The 16,537-nt window shown below is 44.1% G+C and overlaps 1 protein-coding gene across 4 annotated transcripts in view; it reads left to right on the top strand.

The window, feature by feature from the left end:
• ACACA (acetyl-CoA carboxylase alpha) overlaps positions 1-15,863 on the top strand; it is a 253,387-nt gene extending 237,524 nt beyond the window's left edge. For all 4 annotated transcript variants that reach the window (XM_069078145.1, XM_069078144.1, XM_069078143.1 and 1 more), the window contains 4 exons: positions 1,720-1,874; positions 2,952-3,122; positions 11,036-11,172; positions 11,753-15,863. In XM_069078145.1, the coding sequence (XP_068934246.1) occupies positions 1,720-1,874; positions 2,952-3,122; positions 11,036-11,172; positions 11,753-11,876 (587 nt within the window). In that variant the 3' untranslated portion in view covers positions 11,877-15,863. The remainder of the gene's footprint in view (positions 1-1,719; positions 1,875-2,951; positions 3,123-11,035; positions 11,173-11,752) is intronic.
• The last annotated feature ends 674 nt before the right edge of the window (positions 15,864-16,537 follow it).

The raw sequence follows: 16,537 nt of genomic DNA, 5'->3' as shown, positions 1-16,537 counted from the left end.
GATTGGTAGGACAGTTGTCTCAAATTTCCACTAAGTGGGCTGAGTTCAGATCTGCCAAAATGAATAGATGTCTCTACTTCTTGAAAGCTGCCACAGAATTTGGCTCAATCCAGCCCATTTGCCTATGCTTAGGCTGAGGCTGACAGTAGAAGACCATTAATTGCCCTAATGCAGAGCCAGAAAGAATTTTTAGTCCTGAGCTTTCTTTACCATAGTTTAAAAATGGCCATTGATTTTAATGAGGAAAAAGTCAACTTTAGGAAACAAAAACCCCACAGAAAAATGAAATCATGTCCTCTAAATCCATCTCTGTTGTACTAACATTTGTTTATTCATAAAACTGGCTTGCTTAGCCCAAGGCTGTTCATGGAGTATGATTCATGGTAGCATAAACAACAAGGACTTTCCTCAGACAGGAATGCTTGAAATAGACTTTTCTCTCACGCATCCCGTCACCCGTGGGCCTGTATTTATTTGTCAGCTTTGGTGACAAAGTACCTTAGGTCTTCCCCGATGCTGGGAGCTGTCACCTATTGCTCCCTCAGTCACACTTGACCCTTCTACACTAGGCAAGTGGCTAAATTTTCAGTATTGATTGTAGGCCCCATTCTGAGATTAATTAAAATGAAAAACACAAACTATCACCACCTCTACTTGGATAGCATTGATTTCTGAAGAGGCTTTCCTCCTTATAGGAGATTCCAAAGCCCCCCTGTACTGCTGCATCATAGCACCTAGGCCCCTGGAGGAGTTGTTAGGCTGTCAGGGGTGGGTAGAGTGTGTTCACCTCTTCTTTCTTGGCCCAGTAGCAAGAACAACTTTATCATTTTGATTAAGGGTTGACCTAGTGAATACACTGGGTCTGATACACAGAACTGCCACCCGGTATGCTTATCTGGCTTTCATTTTATTGGGTTGTGTAAATTTGAGGTCACCAAAAAAAACTGAAGTCACAAGTTTTCAAATGTGAGATTATTGCCTACACAGTAATGTACCTGCAAACATAAGAGAGTCATTCAGACCACAATACAATTTGGTGGCTATTTGGGGCAGCCATAGAGAGACATAACTGGCTTCAGCTAAAAAATCAGGCCACTTCCTCCTCCTTCAGCACCATGTGACTGCTACTCTCATGGAAACAACAGAGCCAGTCTGTTCTTGTGAGTTTGGGGAGCACAGGCCTTTGTATCCTGTGGCCCTTCCCAACCCCCAGAACTGTAAGCTCTTGAGGGCATACTTCCTCATTTTTGTCTTTCTGTGCTCAGTGAGTAGCACAGTGACCGAGCACAAATGCTTGTTGATCAATGGTACCATTGCCAAACTTCCAGTGGGGGCATATCTCAACCAAGGACCAGCTGTAGACCCATACTAGAGTAACCAAGAGAGCTGCCCAACAAAGAACTTTGCCTGATGAGACACAAAAAGGAGTTACGTTCTAAGTGCTTTCTGGAGGACAAGAATAAGTACTTTCAAATATTATGATACAGAGGCGATAACTTTGCGGCTGTGTATCCTTTAGAATGCTCAAAGGACTATAAGGTTTCAGCTGCTTGACTTAAAGAATATACTGCCTTTGGCATTGTAGAAATAAATGTAAATTCTGCCAAATTTGTAGACTAGATACTGAGCCCAGGGAAAGGAGGCTAGGGTGACTTTGATTTAATGCAGAGAGAATCCTCATCATCATGAAGTGTGATGGGCAGGTTTCTCTAATTGCAGGCACCCCAGAGCTAAGCCCAGCTGAGCGGAAGGAGTTGGAGAGCAAACTGAAGGAACGGGAAGAATTCCTCATTCCCATTTACCACCAGGTAGCTGTGCAGTTTGCTGACTTGCATGACACACCGGGCCGGATGCAGGAAAAGGGTGTCATTAATGTAAGTATGATGGCTGCCTTTCTCCTAACTGTCAGACACGCATGGATGTGGGGGTCACACAGGTGGCCCACATGCTCACTGCAGAGCAGTGAGATAGAGCTGGAACAGTGATCTGTCAGGTGGTGTGAACTATACAGACCTCAGATTCTTTGGGGTGGTTCCCCCTCCTACACTGATCATACTCATAAAGCACTTCATAATTTATGAATTAGTTCCCTGTTTTAAAAAGGTGGGAGACTGAGTCATTTCTGTGAACATCAGGGCCAGCAGAGCCTATGATGATGATGATGATGATGATGATATTATTAATAGCTAGTCTTTACACAGGGTTCTAAGGTGTGCAGAGAGCTTTACAAATATCTCATTTGAGCCTCATCAACCCTGTGAGGTAGATGTTGTTATTATCCCCATTTTGCAGATAAGGAAATTGAGGCAAACAGGTTAAATGACCTACCCAGGATCACATAGCCAGAAAAGTGTCTGAGGCTGGATTTGAAACTCGGGTCATCTTAACTCTGGACCCTGCATTCTCTTTGCTGTGCTACCTTGCTGCTTCAGCTTCTCATGCTACAGGATGCCTCAGGGCTTGGAGCTTTAGGAAAGCAGCTACTAATTCAGATCTGATCTGCATGCAAGGCAGTTTAGCCATGTCTACTCAAAACCAATTACTCATTGTTTGTTTCTCTGGCTGTACAGGCTCTTAGCTGGAATGTCTCCCCCATATGTCAGTCAAGTGTTTGCTTGGCTCATTGGTGTGCAGGGGGCTGCACTTTTCGCTCTGTCCTGGGATGGGAGGAATGGACTGGGGTTTTACATTGATGTCACAAAGTTGGCTGGTAGGGGTGGGGTGGAGTGGGGTGAGCTCTGCTCCGCTCTGCTCCTACTAGTCTGTCAGCTGCTTCCTCTCTCAGCAGTAGTAACAGATTCTTACTTTTTCTTCCCTGGATGTTTATTGGAAGACACAGAGTTCACCACCAGCCTCGTATCTTGAATGTCATCCAGCCTTACCTATAATAGGCTAACTGAGAAACAAGACCAACTCAGGGCCTGGAATGATTTCTCGCTTGCTTCACACAGGACATTATAGACTGGAAAACATCCCGCACCTTCTTCTACTGGCGCCTGAGGCGGCTGCTTTTGGAGGACTTAGTGAAGAAAAAGATCCACACAGCCAACCCAGAGCTGACAGACGGCCAGATCCAGGCCATGCTTAGGCGCTGGTTTGTGGAGGTGGAGGGAACAGTGAAGGTGAGAAGCTGCCCCAGTCCTAGCCATGGGGGAGGAGGGAAGGGAGACTTGGGGACTGCCCTTGAACTCCACCCTCTCCTTCCACTTGAAGGCAGTGGGAGCCTGTCTTCTGTGGCTTCTCTAGGCTTTTCTGCAGGTAGCGTTGCAGGGCAGCCAGGGCCTTCTAGAGAAGTACTGAAGCCTGCAGACCCTGTTTCAGGGAACTTTGATACCTGCGTTCATAACTGAAGGAAATGCTAAATTTCAGTTAGAGGTTAGGGGAAAATAAAGAGGGAAAATTTTCCATCATGTTTATGGAGTCCTGGAAGTCTATCCCCTGGATGTCCATAGTCCTCAGGTTAAGGAACCCTTTTTTTAGAGGGAATGATGTGGTCTCAAAGCCTCTCCTTACTTTACATTTTCATGTTGGAACCTGTTACAAATCCTATCTCTTCTCAAGGAGTATGTGAACTGGGTGTCCATTTGTTGAGACCTTAAAGAAAACATAACTTTGTTAAGAGAATATCTGATTAGAAGCAGGTGTCTTTCATTATGAATGACTTTCTTTATGCCGATTGGCTTAGCTCCAAAAGGAATTCTATTCTCTAGACAGGACTAGGAAACAAGGTTTTACTAGCCCTTGTCCTTTGCTCTGATTCCTTTCCTTTTCTTGGGGAAGTAGACTTGAGATAGCTATATGTACTTAGATACATATAGATATAACATATATACATATACACTTAAGAACAGATGGTGCCCATGGACATATCCTGTTCCATAAAGCTGGGAAATCTGCGTAGGTTCTTTTGGTAGTGGTGAGTGACTGTGTGTATGATAGCTAATATTTATATTGCACTTGTGTTTGCAAAGCACTTTCCATATGTTACAACTTTTTTCATGGCTAGAGTGACACTGTCCATCATTAGAGTGCCTGGAGTCTGCTGATACATTTTCAAGATGAAACACTGAGATGTTACATCTGGAGAGAAGGGGTAGTTTAGAGCTTCTGCTTTAACCATTAATGAAGGGCACTAGTTAGTTTTAAAATAATTAAGCTGCAATTACAGAAAAGCCATTTGTATATAAATATTCCCAGTTTGATGGTGGGGAAACTTGGCATTATGTGACTCCCAGTTCAGGTTGTGGTCACTTGGGGGCATCATAATTAAGTACAACAATTGTTTCATGTCTGCAGCTTCTACTGCAAGTTGGCATTGAAAACCAGGCAAGTGTAAAATCGAGGTTGTTCTTGAGTTAAGAGTGGCCAGCTAGGTAAATGGAGTGTGTGCTTGTTGCCAGGAAAGGTCTCCCTTGCCTCCCTAGCACATTAGTCACTAATGGAAGAGGCTGGCTTCACTAGGCACTAGAAGGGGGCATGATGTGGGCAGAGAGGGGTGCTCTCTCCTCTGGAAGGCTGAAGATCTGAAGAAAGAGGTTATTCTTATCTCTCTTTGTTCTCTGGCTGCTTGTGTTGAAGTAAAATACAGAGGGTGCCACCAGCCCTCTAGCTTGTGAGTAGACAACTTCAGGCTTCAAGGACATGAAAGCCAGTGTAGCCAAAGCATGAAGGCTTCTTGGGAGAGGAGATGAGGGAAGTGAAGATAGTTTGTGTCCCCTCCACCTTCCATTAAGGCTCCCGGTCTGGGGGGTTTGAGCCAGAACTTAAGTTGAATTCTGCCCAAAGGGAAGAGAAAAGGTCCTAGGAGACAGGCAGGGGATAGACAGACAGAAACGGGACCAAGGAAGGACAAAAGACAGAGTAGTATCAGGGCTAGTGATCGGAAGCACCTTTTGCCTCCTGCCAGCTCTGCAGAAGTTAAGTACTAAGAGCTCACTCTTAGGAGTGGAAGGAAATCTTTAGTGTCTTTTTGCGGATATTTGGGGTGGTTATAACATGGTTTCTACTTCCTTAGGAGGAGTATGAGAAACTGGCAAGGAATTCTAAATCCCATGTGTTTAGGAATAGCTTTGGGTAATTTTTCCTAAGCCTTGTAGGATACAAAGTTTCTCTTATGTTCTTTGGACAATGGTTGGAAAAAAGTCTCCTGCTATAACAGGAGACCAGTGAGCAGCAGATTCCCAGAGTGAGGCTGGGAAAGGGAGTGATGGGGATAAGCCAGCACCTGGGGGGGGGGGGGGCCCACCCCGGCCTTTGTTCAGTGATAGACAGCTTGAAAGTGCAGTGACACTCCAATGGGAGAGTTTGCCTTTTCAGTTTTCTTTTGCAGAATCTGTTGCAATGAGTTATGGCGTTATTTGAATGTCCTGGTGCTGTGAAGGCCACATTTATTATTGTTGGCTGCTCTCTTTCCTTATTACTTGCAGTGAGATGCTGCCATTCCTAATTATCAGAAACCCATTTTGGAAATGGATAATAACATACCCATTATCTCCTTTGCTTTTCAGCAATAGAATAGCTGGTGGTACTTATTCCCATTTCACAGAAAGGTCATTTGCCCAAGGACATATGATGACAGCTGGACCTAGGGCTAACTCTTCTTTCTGCTATGTGGCCCCTCATTAGAGTTATGAAAAAAAAAGAATCCATCAAGATTATCTGTGCATTAAAACCATATAATTCCTTTTTGCCCACATGACTGCCCATTTACCTTATTCTACCTGATCTGAAAGCAAAAGGAATCAAATGGTTCTTGGGGCAGGTAGGGAATGCCACCTCTCCTACACCTAGTTAAGACTTGGGCTTTTGTGTCATTGTCCTTAGAAACTGGGGTGGGGGTGAAGATTAGGGGAAATTAAAGAAGGAAAGATGAGCTAGAAAGTTCCACCTCACTGCATGGAGTCGTTAGAACCACATCAGGTAAATTGACAGGGGAGGGGAGATCCTCTCCTGTCTCACTCTCACATCTCTCTTCTGCTGACTTTCACACCCTTGCTTCAACATTTGCAAAGAAACTAGTTGCATAATTTGGGGCATACTGTTTCCCCTTCCAGACACCAATTTCATTATCTGTGAAATGTAAGGAAGTGGAAGGCCCCTCCACTCCTTGGAGACGAGTGCCCTATGTGTTGGAGTTATTGGCACGGTTGTTCTTATCATGTAACATCCTGGACTTGGGCATTGACTTAGCCAGTAGAGCTTATCAGCTATCCTATTTAAGTAATACTTGGAATGAAACTTTCCAAATAGTTCATTTAGATTTAATAAGATATACTAATGACTAAAACAATTAGTGAGTGTTCTAAAAGATACTTATCTGTTACTGCACAAGGAGATAACTACAGATAAGTGTCTGTTTAACATTAGTAGGACCTATTGTGATTATTTTTAGTAATTCATTAATATTTCACTAGTATTAAAAGTGCTAAAAATATTTTAAGATTGTTTTTCATACAAAACAAAATCAGTTTCTGTTCCAAGACCCTGTACTATGGGACCTGACCACTGCCATGCAGTTAATGACCTAGTGTTTATTCCTACTGACCTCTGTCCCTTGTAATTGTATTCAGTCATGATATTCACTTGTCTTTAAATTGGCATTGAGAATAGTCTTTATGTGTCAGACCTGGAAGAGGCCTTAGATATAATCTAGTCCAACTACCTTATTTCACAGAAGAGGAAACTGAGACCCAGAGGTGAAATGTCACCCACAGACACATGTTGATAGACAAGCCCAGTGCTCTCCCACAACATCCTACCTCTCCAGCAGGTGGGATCAGAATTGGCTTACTATCCAGGACCAAAACAAGTAGCTCATTCAATAGGGAAAGAATTTAATCTGATACCTGTTGTCACAGACCAAAAAAATAAAAGGTTTCTGCCAGGTTTTTACAGTTTGGGGCTGTGCTTGACCCTACTTCTGAGTGGATTTTCAGCTTTCCTTCTCCATGAGACTGGGAAAGTGATGTTCATCACAAACCTAACCTGTATCTTTCTTCAATCAGAGGGGTATGTGAGATCACTTTTTGGTCATTGTTGAAATGAAATTTATTAAGACTGTTGCTTCTGGGACATTGGCAGAAATTGAAGTTAGATTTTGTCAGTGAAGATCCAACCAACCATATTCAGTGATTACTTCCTTTTTAAAACATGATGCTGATGTTTTACAAAAAGGATAACCTTAGAGGAACTACTCTATGTATATTACAATTCTATTTCTGAGTTGTTATTGTTGTTGTTTTTTAAGAAAAATGTCTAAATTAAACACAACACTCTGGGGTTGTGAGAGGGGAAGAAAGAACAGTTTTCTCTAGAGGGCAGCAATCTTTCCGAGGTGGTGCCTGAGCATCTTTAGAAGCAGCATCTCGTTAGCTAATACATTACACCAATCAAGAAGGGTTATCTTAAGCCACAATTAATCTGTTCCCTGGCATATGTTGATAGGAAAGCATCATGCTGTTACTTAATTAAAAGCAAACGGATTAAAAATGATTAATAAGAGTATTAAATATTCTCCTAGACTAAAAGCTTTGGGATTCTTGGGTAAACCTAGCTCTTCTCAGGTCTGAAACCCAAGAAGCATTTACTGATTTTTTTTCCTCTCGTGAAATCTTCATAAGCATTTGGCTTTGTATGCAGGGGGCATGCACTGGAATCCCAGAGCAGTGGGGCAAAAAAAAAAGGTCTGAAATACCAATGATGGAAATGTGAAAGTTTAAGTGACAGCATGTAGGTAGGATATCAGGATATCAGAAGCTGTATTTATAAAGCATGAGACAGCTTGGGAAGTGATGTTATATTAGCAAGAAGTTGTGTAGAAAAGGCTGATCAAACAGCAGTCATTTATTAGGGTGTAGAACACTTTCTTATAGGTGCTAAGGAAGAGATAAAATTTCAGCAAGACAATCCCAGCCTGAGTCCCAGCCCTCAAGGAGTTTACAGAATAGTAGGAACACACCAACATGTGTATCTGCGTGTGTGTATATATAGTTTTCATATGCTAAAAGTACATCATTATAGAGGTAGAAAATAAGGTGTCCTCTAAGGTTACATGAGGAAGATCATTATCATCCAGGAGGATAGGCGAAAACTCCATGAGAGAAGTGGTCTTTGAATTAGTCTTTAGAAAGTAGGAAGGGCTTCAGCAAAAGAAGATGGAGGAAGACAAGCATTCTGTGTGTAAGGAGATGAGTGAAGTTGCTTTTTTTTTTTAAGCAACCGGGGTTAAGTAACTTGCTCAATGTTACACAGCCAGTTATTTTGTGTGGGTGTTAAGTATCTGAGCCTGGAACCGATCCCAGGTCTCCCTACTCCGGGGCTGGCACTCTTACTGCGCCACCTGGCCTCCCCCTGACGTCGCTTTTTAAGGGCTGGAGAATGAAGCCTGTACTTGAGAGTGGAGATGGCTTCACTTTTGTATTTGAACTCCCAGCAGTGCTGGACACATAGCAGGTGCTTAGTAAATGCTTCTTGATTGATTGAGAATCATCATATAAGGAATACCTGGAAAGGCAGGTTGGTGTCAGTGTGTGGGGGGCCTTGAGTGACAGGCAGAGAAGTTTGAATTTCACTTTGGAGATAGTAGCAAACCACGGAAGTGATGTAAATCAGTCTGTGTGTGCAGAAAAGCTGGTGGAGGGAGAGAGCATTGAGCCTGAGGTCAGGAGTCCCGGACTCATCCCACCTCATCTGTCATCTGCAGTGGGGAGCATCCCCAGCCTTCCTTCCTCATCAGGGAGGTGTGAGGTTCCAGGACCTCTTGTCTTCACATACAAAACCTTGAAATGCTTTGACTACTAGCATGCCAAATCATTTCACCTATCCAAGCCTCAGTTTCCTCCTCTAAAAAAAGAGGATGGTGTTATGCTATACTTGCCTCAGGGTTTTCTTGAGGATTGATGAGTTAATGTCAGTAAAACATTCTGTAACTATAAAGTCACAGGAGTTACGTAAAGTAAAGTAAGTTGTAATGCTACAACTATTGTAATGTTGGAAGGGGAGAGGAGCCAAACAGCTTGTATTTAGATCCTGCCTAGAAAATGTTAAAGGGAATAGCAGGAAATGTACAGATTTTTGACCTCAAGAGACGGGAAGATCTGGGTTCCAGTTCTGCCTTTGACAGACTGATGCAGGCGAGTCACTTAACCTCTCAGTGCTCTAGGCCCTCTCTGAGGAGAAGTGGCAGAAAAGGTGTTCACCTGCCTTGGTAGAGGAAAACTGCGCATCCCAGAATTCCCTATCAATGAAATCACAGGTCTAGTACCTGCCATCCCTATGCTAAAAAAAAAAAAAATCAAGTATTTTCACACCTGTTATGTGTTAGTTCTCATACTATTCCTGGAAGGTAAGACAGTCTCTTTTAGCCCCATTTTCCAAAACTGGTTTAAGTAACAACTAAAATCATAGGGTCATTAGCAGGTCTGATCTCACTCCATCATGACTACACTGCCATGAGGTTCAGGCAGTTTAAGATGGTTGCTGTAAAAAACAAAACAAACAAAAAAGTTTCCTTAATGAAAACATTTTTTTTGATTGGAAGGAATTGACAGAGTTTTGAAGTGACAGCACTGATTTTAGGGTGTCCCATGCTGTGTGCAAAATGTTGGCTTGGAGGCCTGCAGGACACCTACAATTTCAGAGGCTGCCTAAGATGGAGTGGTGATGCCTTTGGAATGCTTTAGAAATTTGGAAGAGTTGTGAGACTCTAATTTAGACACAAACAGACATACCATGCTACTTTCTAGCCATTGGAGAAGGGAGTCAGGTCTAGATAAGGGACTGTTTATTTTTTTAAAAAGAACAATAAATGGCCAGCAAATACTCAAGGCCTCTTAGTCTCTAGTAACAAATTTTTTCTGTGGCCATGGGGTGCTCATGGCAGTGAAGATGGTATTGGCCATAGAGTAAAAGTCATAGCCTGCTGTTCAATGACTTATTTTAAGCAGGAATCTTATAGCCAAGTCCCTAGCCTCAAAGCCACTGAGATTCACTAAATGCACCCACCTATTAAATTATAGTGCTTAGCTCATTGTCATTCTGACTTTGACTTCGTTAGTGATAACCGAGAAGGATAGCGCACCTTTAAATGACAAGCTTTGTGTTTAATTACCCAAACAAAATGACATAAATATGAATGAGCCCTAATGGTAGTACTTGGTTTTCCGGAAACCATTAACAAAATGATTCCTAAATGGTTTGTAAAGAAAATGAGAGGAGAAGAGAGCAACGAGAAGGCTATTAGGCTTCTAACACACTCCTGAATTATTATGTAGTCAACTACCTAGCAAATATCCAGCTAAATGATCTCACAAAGAAAAAAGAGAGCGAAGTGGCTTGTTGAGATATTCACGGCTGCAGGGGCCTTGACCTCTTTTGATACTCTCATCGATACTAAAATGGGGGCTGGATGTCTGACCCGGTGGTGGGCTCCACACTGAAGGCAGGACTCCCACACACTTAAAGTAAGGCAGTACCAGGAGCTCCCTCAGCGGGACACAGAGAGGATCAGGCGACAGCAAGGTCTGGGCCTGCTGCTTTGAGGCTCTTCCCTCAGCCTCGGGACTGGTGAGAGGGTGGGCAGCTGTTGCTTTATCAGGAGGTATTGTTTAAGACCTCAGAGTAAAACCCCATGGTTTCCAGTTTGTTTCTTTTTTTTCTTTAATGTTTTTTTCTTGCCAGAGAACAAGGACATTGTGAGTCACTGGGCAGTGTGTGGGCATGGTGATCTTGGCGGGCAGCTCCAGTCAGAGCTATGAATGTGCATCATTTGTCTTTACTAAAAGAAATGAAGGGGGAGTGAGTAAATCATCTTTTGACTTGAGCTAATTGTTTATTACCTCCTGCATCTGTGAAGGGAATCTCCTAGATCTTTGGTATAATATTTTATATCCACTTGTAGGTAATTGGTAATTAAGCTTCAGGAATGGTAGCAGGGGGAACAGGCATGTTGTGACAGTACCATCAGTCAGCATGAGTTCAGCAGAGCCCTGTGCCTGGCCTAGAACTTGCTTCCTGACAACCAGCCATTTGTCTGCAGGCCTATGTCTGGGACAACAACAAGGACCTGGTGGAGTGGCTAGAGAAGCAGCTGACAGAAGAAGATGGTGTTCGTTCAGTGGTTGATGAAAATATCAAGTACATTTCAAGAGATTACATCCTCAAGCAGATCCGCAGGTGAGGCCAGTGGGGAGGGCCTCCCCTGCAGCAGGAAGTGGACAGAATCTCTTCCCTAGTTGGTAGAAGAGGTTTGCTAGCACTGATTGATGAGTTGTTAAAGATGCACAGCAACGCAGACGGAGAAGGGGGGTGGAGTGGGAGAGGGGCTTTGCCATTTCCCTTAAATAGTAAAATAAAGGTCAGAGTACAAACACAGAGACCTGAGTTATAGCTATGTCTATGTCGCCAGTTCACAGGAGTACCACAGGGTTTCTTACATTGTACTGTCCTGTAACTGTACCAAAGTCTTGTTCTCCTTGTGACTGTGCTGCTTCACTCTTCTTAGAAACAGCTCAGTAAGTTCTTCCAACTCACCTTTTGGGTTGGGAGGGAATTGACTGCTCCATCCACTAGGACAGTTGTTTTACAACTTGTGAGAATTGGATTCTTTTCTTTTTAAGTCTTTCCTGAAACTATCTCCTTAGAAGGTTGGTGGGTGATCCCTGAGCCTGCTTGAGGTAGCAAGCATTTTCTAAGATGCTGTGACCAAGAAGCCCTGAACTCCACCTCTCACCACTCTTCTTCCTTCCTTCTTTAGCTTGGTGCAGGCCAACCCTGAGGTTGCCATGGATTCTATTGTCCACATGACCCAGCACATCTCACCAACTCAGCGGGCAGAGGTGGTTCGGATTCTCTCCACAATGGACTCTCCTTCAACGTAGGAAGAGCTTCCTGCCCTGCCCTGCCCCTGTCTCTATAAAGTGAAAAGGGCCAGAGCTGCCTTTTGTGACTCAACTGTGACCACTGCCCTGAGCACAGAGAACAGATGCAGCACTGGAATGAATGGGGCTTTTTCTCTCTCCTTGGACTTTGTCTGGTTACGTGGGACATGCTGGGAAAAACCCAAGAGAGATTACCTACATCATTTATTTAACCAAGATGAGAATGCCTCCCTCTTCTGCCACATGGGGAATGAGAAGACAATGAAGGGTATGGATTCATACCATGAGGTCTTACTGAAATGAAGACAAAGTTACTATTCCCTAACCAGTCCTCCCCTACTATATCTTGGCAGAATTCTAGGCAGTCAGAGGACCAACCTCCTACCCCCACCCCACTCCCCAGCCTTATGAGCCTGTGCCTTCAGTTCAGCTGGGGAGGGCTGGGAAGGGCATGAGGCCAGTGGTGCAAGCAGCAAGCTTTGGGAAAAGAAAGCTGTTTCCCACATGATCCCAGCCCATTTGTCCCCCAAGCCCTGGGATTAGAGGGAGTGTCATCCCTAGCCAGAGGGCACCAAGACACTTGTTTGACAAGGAATCAGTGGAGCTTGAAAACTAAGCACGTTCTTTGGGGAGTTGTAGGCAGTAGTGATCATGGAAATGGAGCAATGGTTATCCTTGAAGTGGAGGGTGTTGAACCAGATCCTTTCAGAACAAATGGGTGGAAAACCAGCTGAGCCAAGATTCTGGCTCATCTTTCTGCTCTGTTCTGTCTTGCCTTGGGAAGAACATTGCCAGCACCGTGTGGAGGCTCTGGGCTTCTTCCAGGGGACTGTGTGGGCTGCTAATGCACCATTATAGCCTGAGGGGAAACCTACAGTGAAAGTGCTAGTTATTGGATTTAACATGCCTGCCCTTTACTGTCTCTAAATGCAAACTCTAGTTGCTTAAGCCATAGAGAAGGGGCTAATTCTGGCCTCTTCAAGGTATGGGGAGGTCTTTTTTTATTAAGCCTGGAGCTTTGATAGTTGCAAGTGAATTTTCTGGTGCCTGTACAGTGACACTCTCCTGTTTCCAAGGCAGCTGTGATTAGCTTTTCTGTTAGGAGGCATTCGACACCACTTCTTCAGTCTTAACTTTAGCCCTAGTACTTGGCTTGTTTTCTGTATCTCTCTGCCATCAGGATTAGGAGGAAACGACTGACCAGCAAGTGCTTCCCACCCCCCATAGTGCCCTGCCTATTAAAGTGATTGTCCCCTGGTCACTGGGGATGACTGATTCTCAAGTGCTGGCCAGGCTCCCCAATGAAACTGGGACCCACATGACCTTAATAAGTAGCATTTACAACTCAGTTACGTGCTGTTGCCTTCTGGGGCCTCCTGGGCCAGCTGTAGGGGCATAAATGAGGAGTGGATAAAAAGAGATTATTTATTTTCCACAAGTAACTAATTTAAGAAAATAACTCTCCATCCTCACATGCTCCAATGAAATAGCACCATTCAGCCAGTCTTAACCTAGCCCAGAAGGTGTTGGGAGCTTGGAAACAGGGCAGCAGCTGCTTTTTCCTTGAGAGTTAATTGCACCTGGCACTGTTTACAAACAGGGGAAGCCCTAAGACATCTTTTGCCTGCAGTTTTTACAGAAAGCTGCAGTTAGCCTTAACTCTATAGCTGATAGAACAAGCTCGGGCCCTCCCTGGAAATCCAGCCTGCAGACTGGTCCCACCTCCACCTGAATCTAATGCCTAAATGATGAACCAAACAGTGAACTCTGATAATGTATCTGTTACCTGGGCCACACAGGGAAGACTCTCGTCTGGGAGACGAGGAGTCCAGCATGGCCAAGGAAGGGGGAACAAAGGCAGGAACCCCCTGGAGATATCAGATGTGTCCTGCCAAGAGTTGCTTCAGCTTTTGGGTCTTGACCAGACAGGAGAGATACACGATTACCACTACATTTTTTCTGCAGTAATCATACTTCCCTATACCTACAGCCAGTGTTCTTCAGCAACTCTCTTGGACAGCAGCATTGCCTCAGTGATCGTGCATGTTACTCCTGTGACCACCATGCTTTTATTACAAAGTAGACCCCTTCTTACATAGGCCACCAATTACTGCCCTATTTCAAGTAGAAAGAAGGGCTTTAACTAATGCCTGCCTCCTTGAGCTCCCCTCTCTGGGCAGGACCTTTCCATAGGGACAATAGTCAGAAAGTGTCTGAGCCTGTGAAAAGTCAGATATTCTCACTGCTACGCAGATCCATGCTTACTGAGGCAAGAGGAGTAGAAATGATGTATTGACCAAGTCTTGCTTGAACTGAGATTGTCATGTTCTCTTTTCATTCTGTTCGCAAATCAACATATACTTGTCTCAGCTAATAATTCAGTGGATGAAGACCCTGAGGTGAACCAGGGGCTTCAGGCAAATCCTCCCTCCCTGCCCCCCATGTTGATGAAATAAACCTCCCCATTTCTAGCTGAGTCACAGCTTGTATTTTATCCCAGTCCCATCCTCCAGTCTTCCCTTTTCTCTATTCCGTTTTCAGCTGGGTCGGGAGGGAGTACTGTAAATGAGAGTGCGCACTGGAAGCACTCGGCTGCCCTTATTCACATCAAGGACACCATCAACCTGTACTAAGCACCTACCCAGTGCAGGGGCTTACAGTGATTAGTAAGACACAGAATGAAAGAATGCTCTTGCCTAGCCTGAGATATTAATGTCTGGATCAAGTCACCACGCACATGCTTCCCTCATTGCTTGATGGGGACCATCTTTATCGGTCTGAATTCAACTTGTGAGTTGAGTAAACAAATGAACTTCCCAAAAAGGCAGGTGCCGCTTAGATTGAACCTCTTCTCTCCAGCGTATGATTTGACTGGCCTTGCCCCGGGGAGGATGAGGTCAGCTCAGTCCGGTAGCTGGACTAGACAACAGATAGATGGGGTGTTAACTTCACCATTAATTATTACATCTACAAAGAATTTGAATATACAATCCCATGTGTGTACTTAAAAAAAAAAACCTACTGGAAGAACATTCAGCCCCAAAGTTCACTGTCTTTCTTGAGAAGTCTAATTCTAAGATTGTAGTGAATTCAGAGAGTGTTCTTCTAATACAGTCAATCTGATTAACACTGGGACCAAGTGGCAGATATTAGAGATTTCCCAGGGAGGTTTCTTACTCATTCAGCCAACTGCACACTTGCCTTTTAGCCACATAAGAACTTCAAACTACACCCTTAGATGCCAGAAGCTATTTTTCAAATTCTGCCTGCCAGGCAGTATCATAGAAAAAGCTCTGGGAACTGGAGGACCTGAATTTCACTTAGACCAATAACTGACCACACATGTACCACTCTGCCTCAATGTTCACCCACTGAAAAATGGAACCCGATCCAGCCTCTGCAAGGTCAAACAAGGAGAGCTCCTTGGGAGAGCTGTGTTTCTGCTAGAGTAGCCAGAAGTCAAAGCAGCGGCCGATCCTTATCTTAACCCTAGTTACTGTCCGTACTCGCCACTCTCAAGGATGGTTTGTTGGTCTGGGCACCAAAATCACTGTTCTAAAAATGAAATAGAAGTCTGTGTTAAAAGTCATGTAAAAAAGATCAGTCTAATTTGCTCTGAGCCGGAAGCTGTTGATGAATGGAGGGGAAGGGCAGGGCAGGGATGAGTAAGCTCCAGAAGAAATTTATGCCCCTAAAGCTTGCAGCTGCTGCTCAGTTTCAGAGAAGAGAGCTCCTGGTCAGGGACCCCTCCCCGGCTACTCTGGCAAGCAGGATTTGTTGCCTTCCTTGTTCCCTTCACAGAAAATGAAGGAAGAAGAGAAAGGAGGAAGGCTTATGCAATGTTGAATCTATCTGCAAGAGACCATGCACAACTACTGTTATTGCCTTTTCCTTTTGGGAAGCTGCCTGGCATGTCCATACTCTCTGCTGCTGCAGAGTCTCACTTACCTCACATGTTTCTTTTAATAAAAGACAATTTAAAACCCACAGTCAGTTACTGTCTCCGTGGCATTGCTTTGTTTGGGGGGAGAAAGCAGCAAGTGAAAGAGGAAATATAAGTAGAAACACATCGATAATCTATTCCCAGTCCTACCATCTCCCCCACTGTTTAAAAGAAAAATCCTGTTCCTTCCACTTGTGCAAGACATATGGTAAGAGCCAGGTGAGTATAGAAGTTCCTCATCAGCAGTGAAAGTTCAGAAGCAAGAAAGAACCTTGTAATTTAAGGAAGTAGTCAGATTTCAGTAGGCACAGAGGAGAGAAGGGCATTCATTCATGTGGGGGGGTTGATGTAGACCAGTTTGGTTGGAGTCCTTGCAGGGCAATACTGAGACACAAAGTTGGGAATCCAAGTGCCTGCTGTGGATACAAATGCAGAGAATGAAAAGATCCCCACTCTTGGGGAGATGACATTTTATTGGAGAAGACAAAGACCTGTACACGTATATAGAAAATAAATACAGTAGGACAGTTTGGGAGGAAGGGTGGGCACAACAACTGGGGAAATCAAATCGGGAAATAGTTCCACTTAAATGATACTGGAACAACATCCGGGAGGCATAGCAAGCCTCCGTGAGGTGAAGAGGGAGGGCATGACAGGCATGAGGGGTTGGTGAATACAGAGGCATGGGAAGATGTGTGAAGAGAAAAGAGACCTGCCT

This window comes from Petaurus breviceps, unplaced genomic scaffold (genome assembly GCF_028583685.1).
Source record: "Petaurus breviceps papuanus isolate PSGF00001 unplaced genomic scaffold, PetGlider_PUasm1.0 91023, whole genome shotgun sequence".
NCBI classification, from domain to species: Eukaryota; Metazoa; Chordata; class Mammalia; order Diprotodontia; family Petauridae; genus Petaurus; species Petaurus breviceps.
Note: the sequence above shows the minus strand (reverse complement) of the source record. Positions and strands in the feature narration are given on the sequence as shown.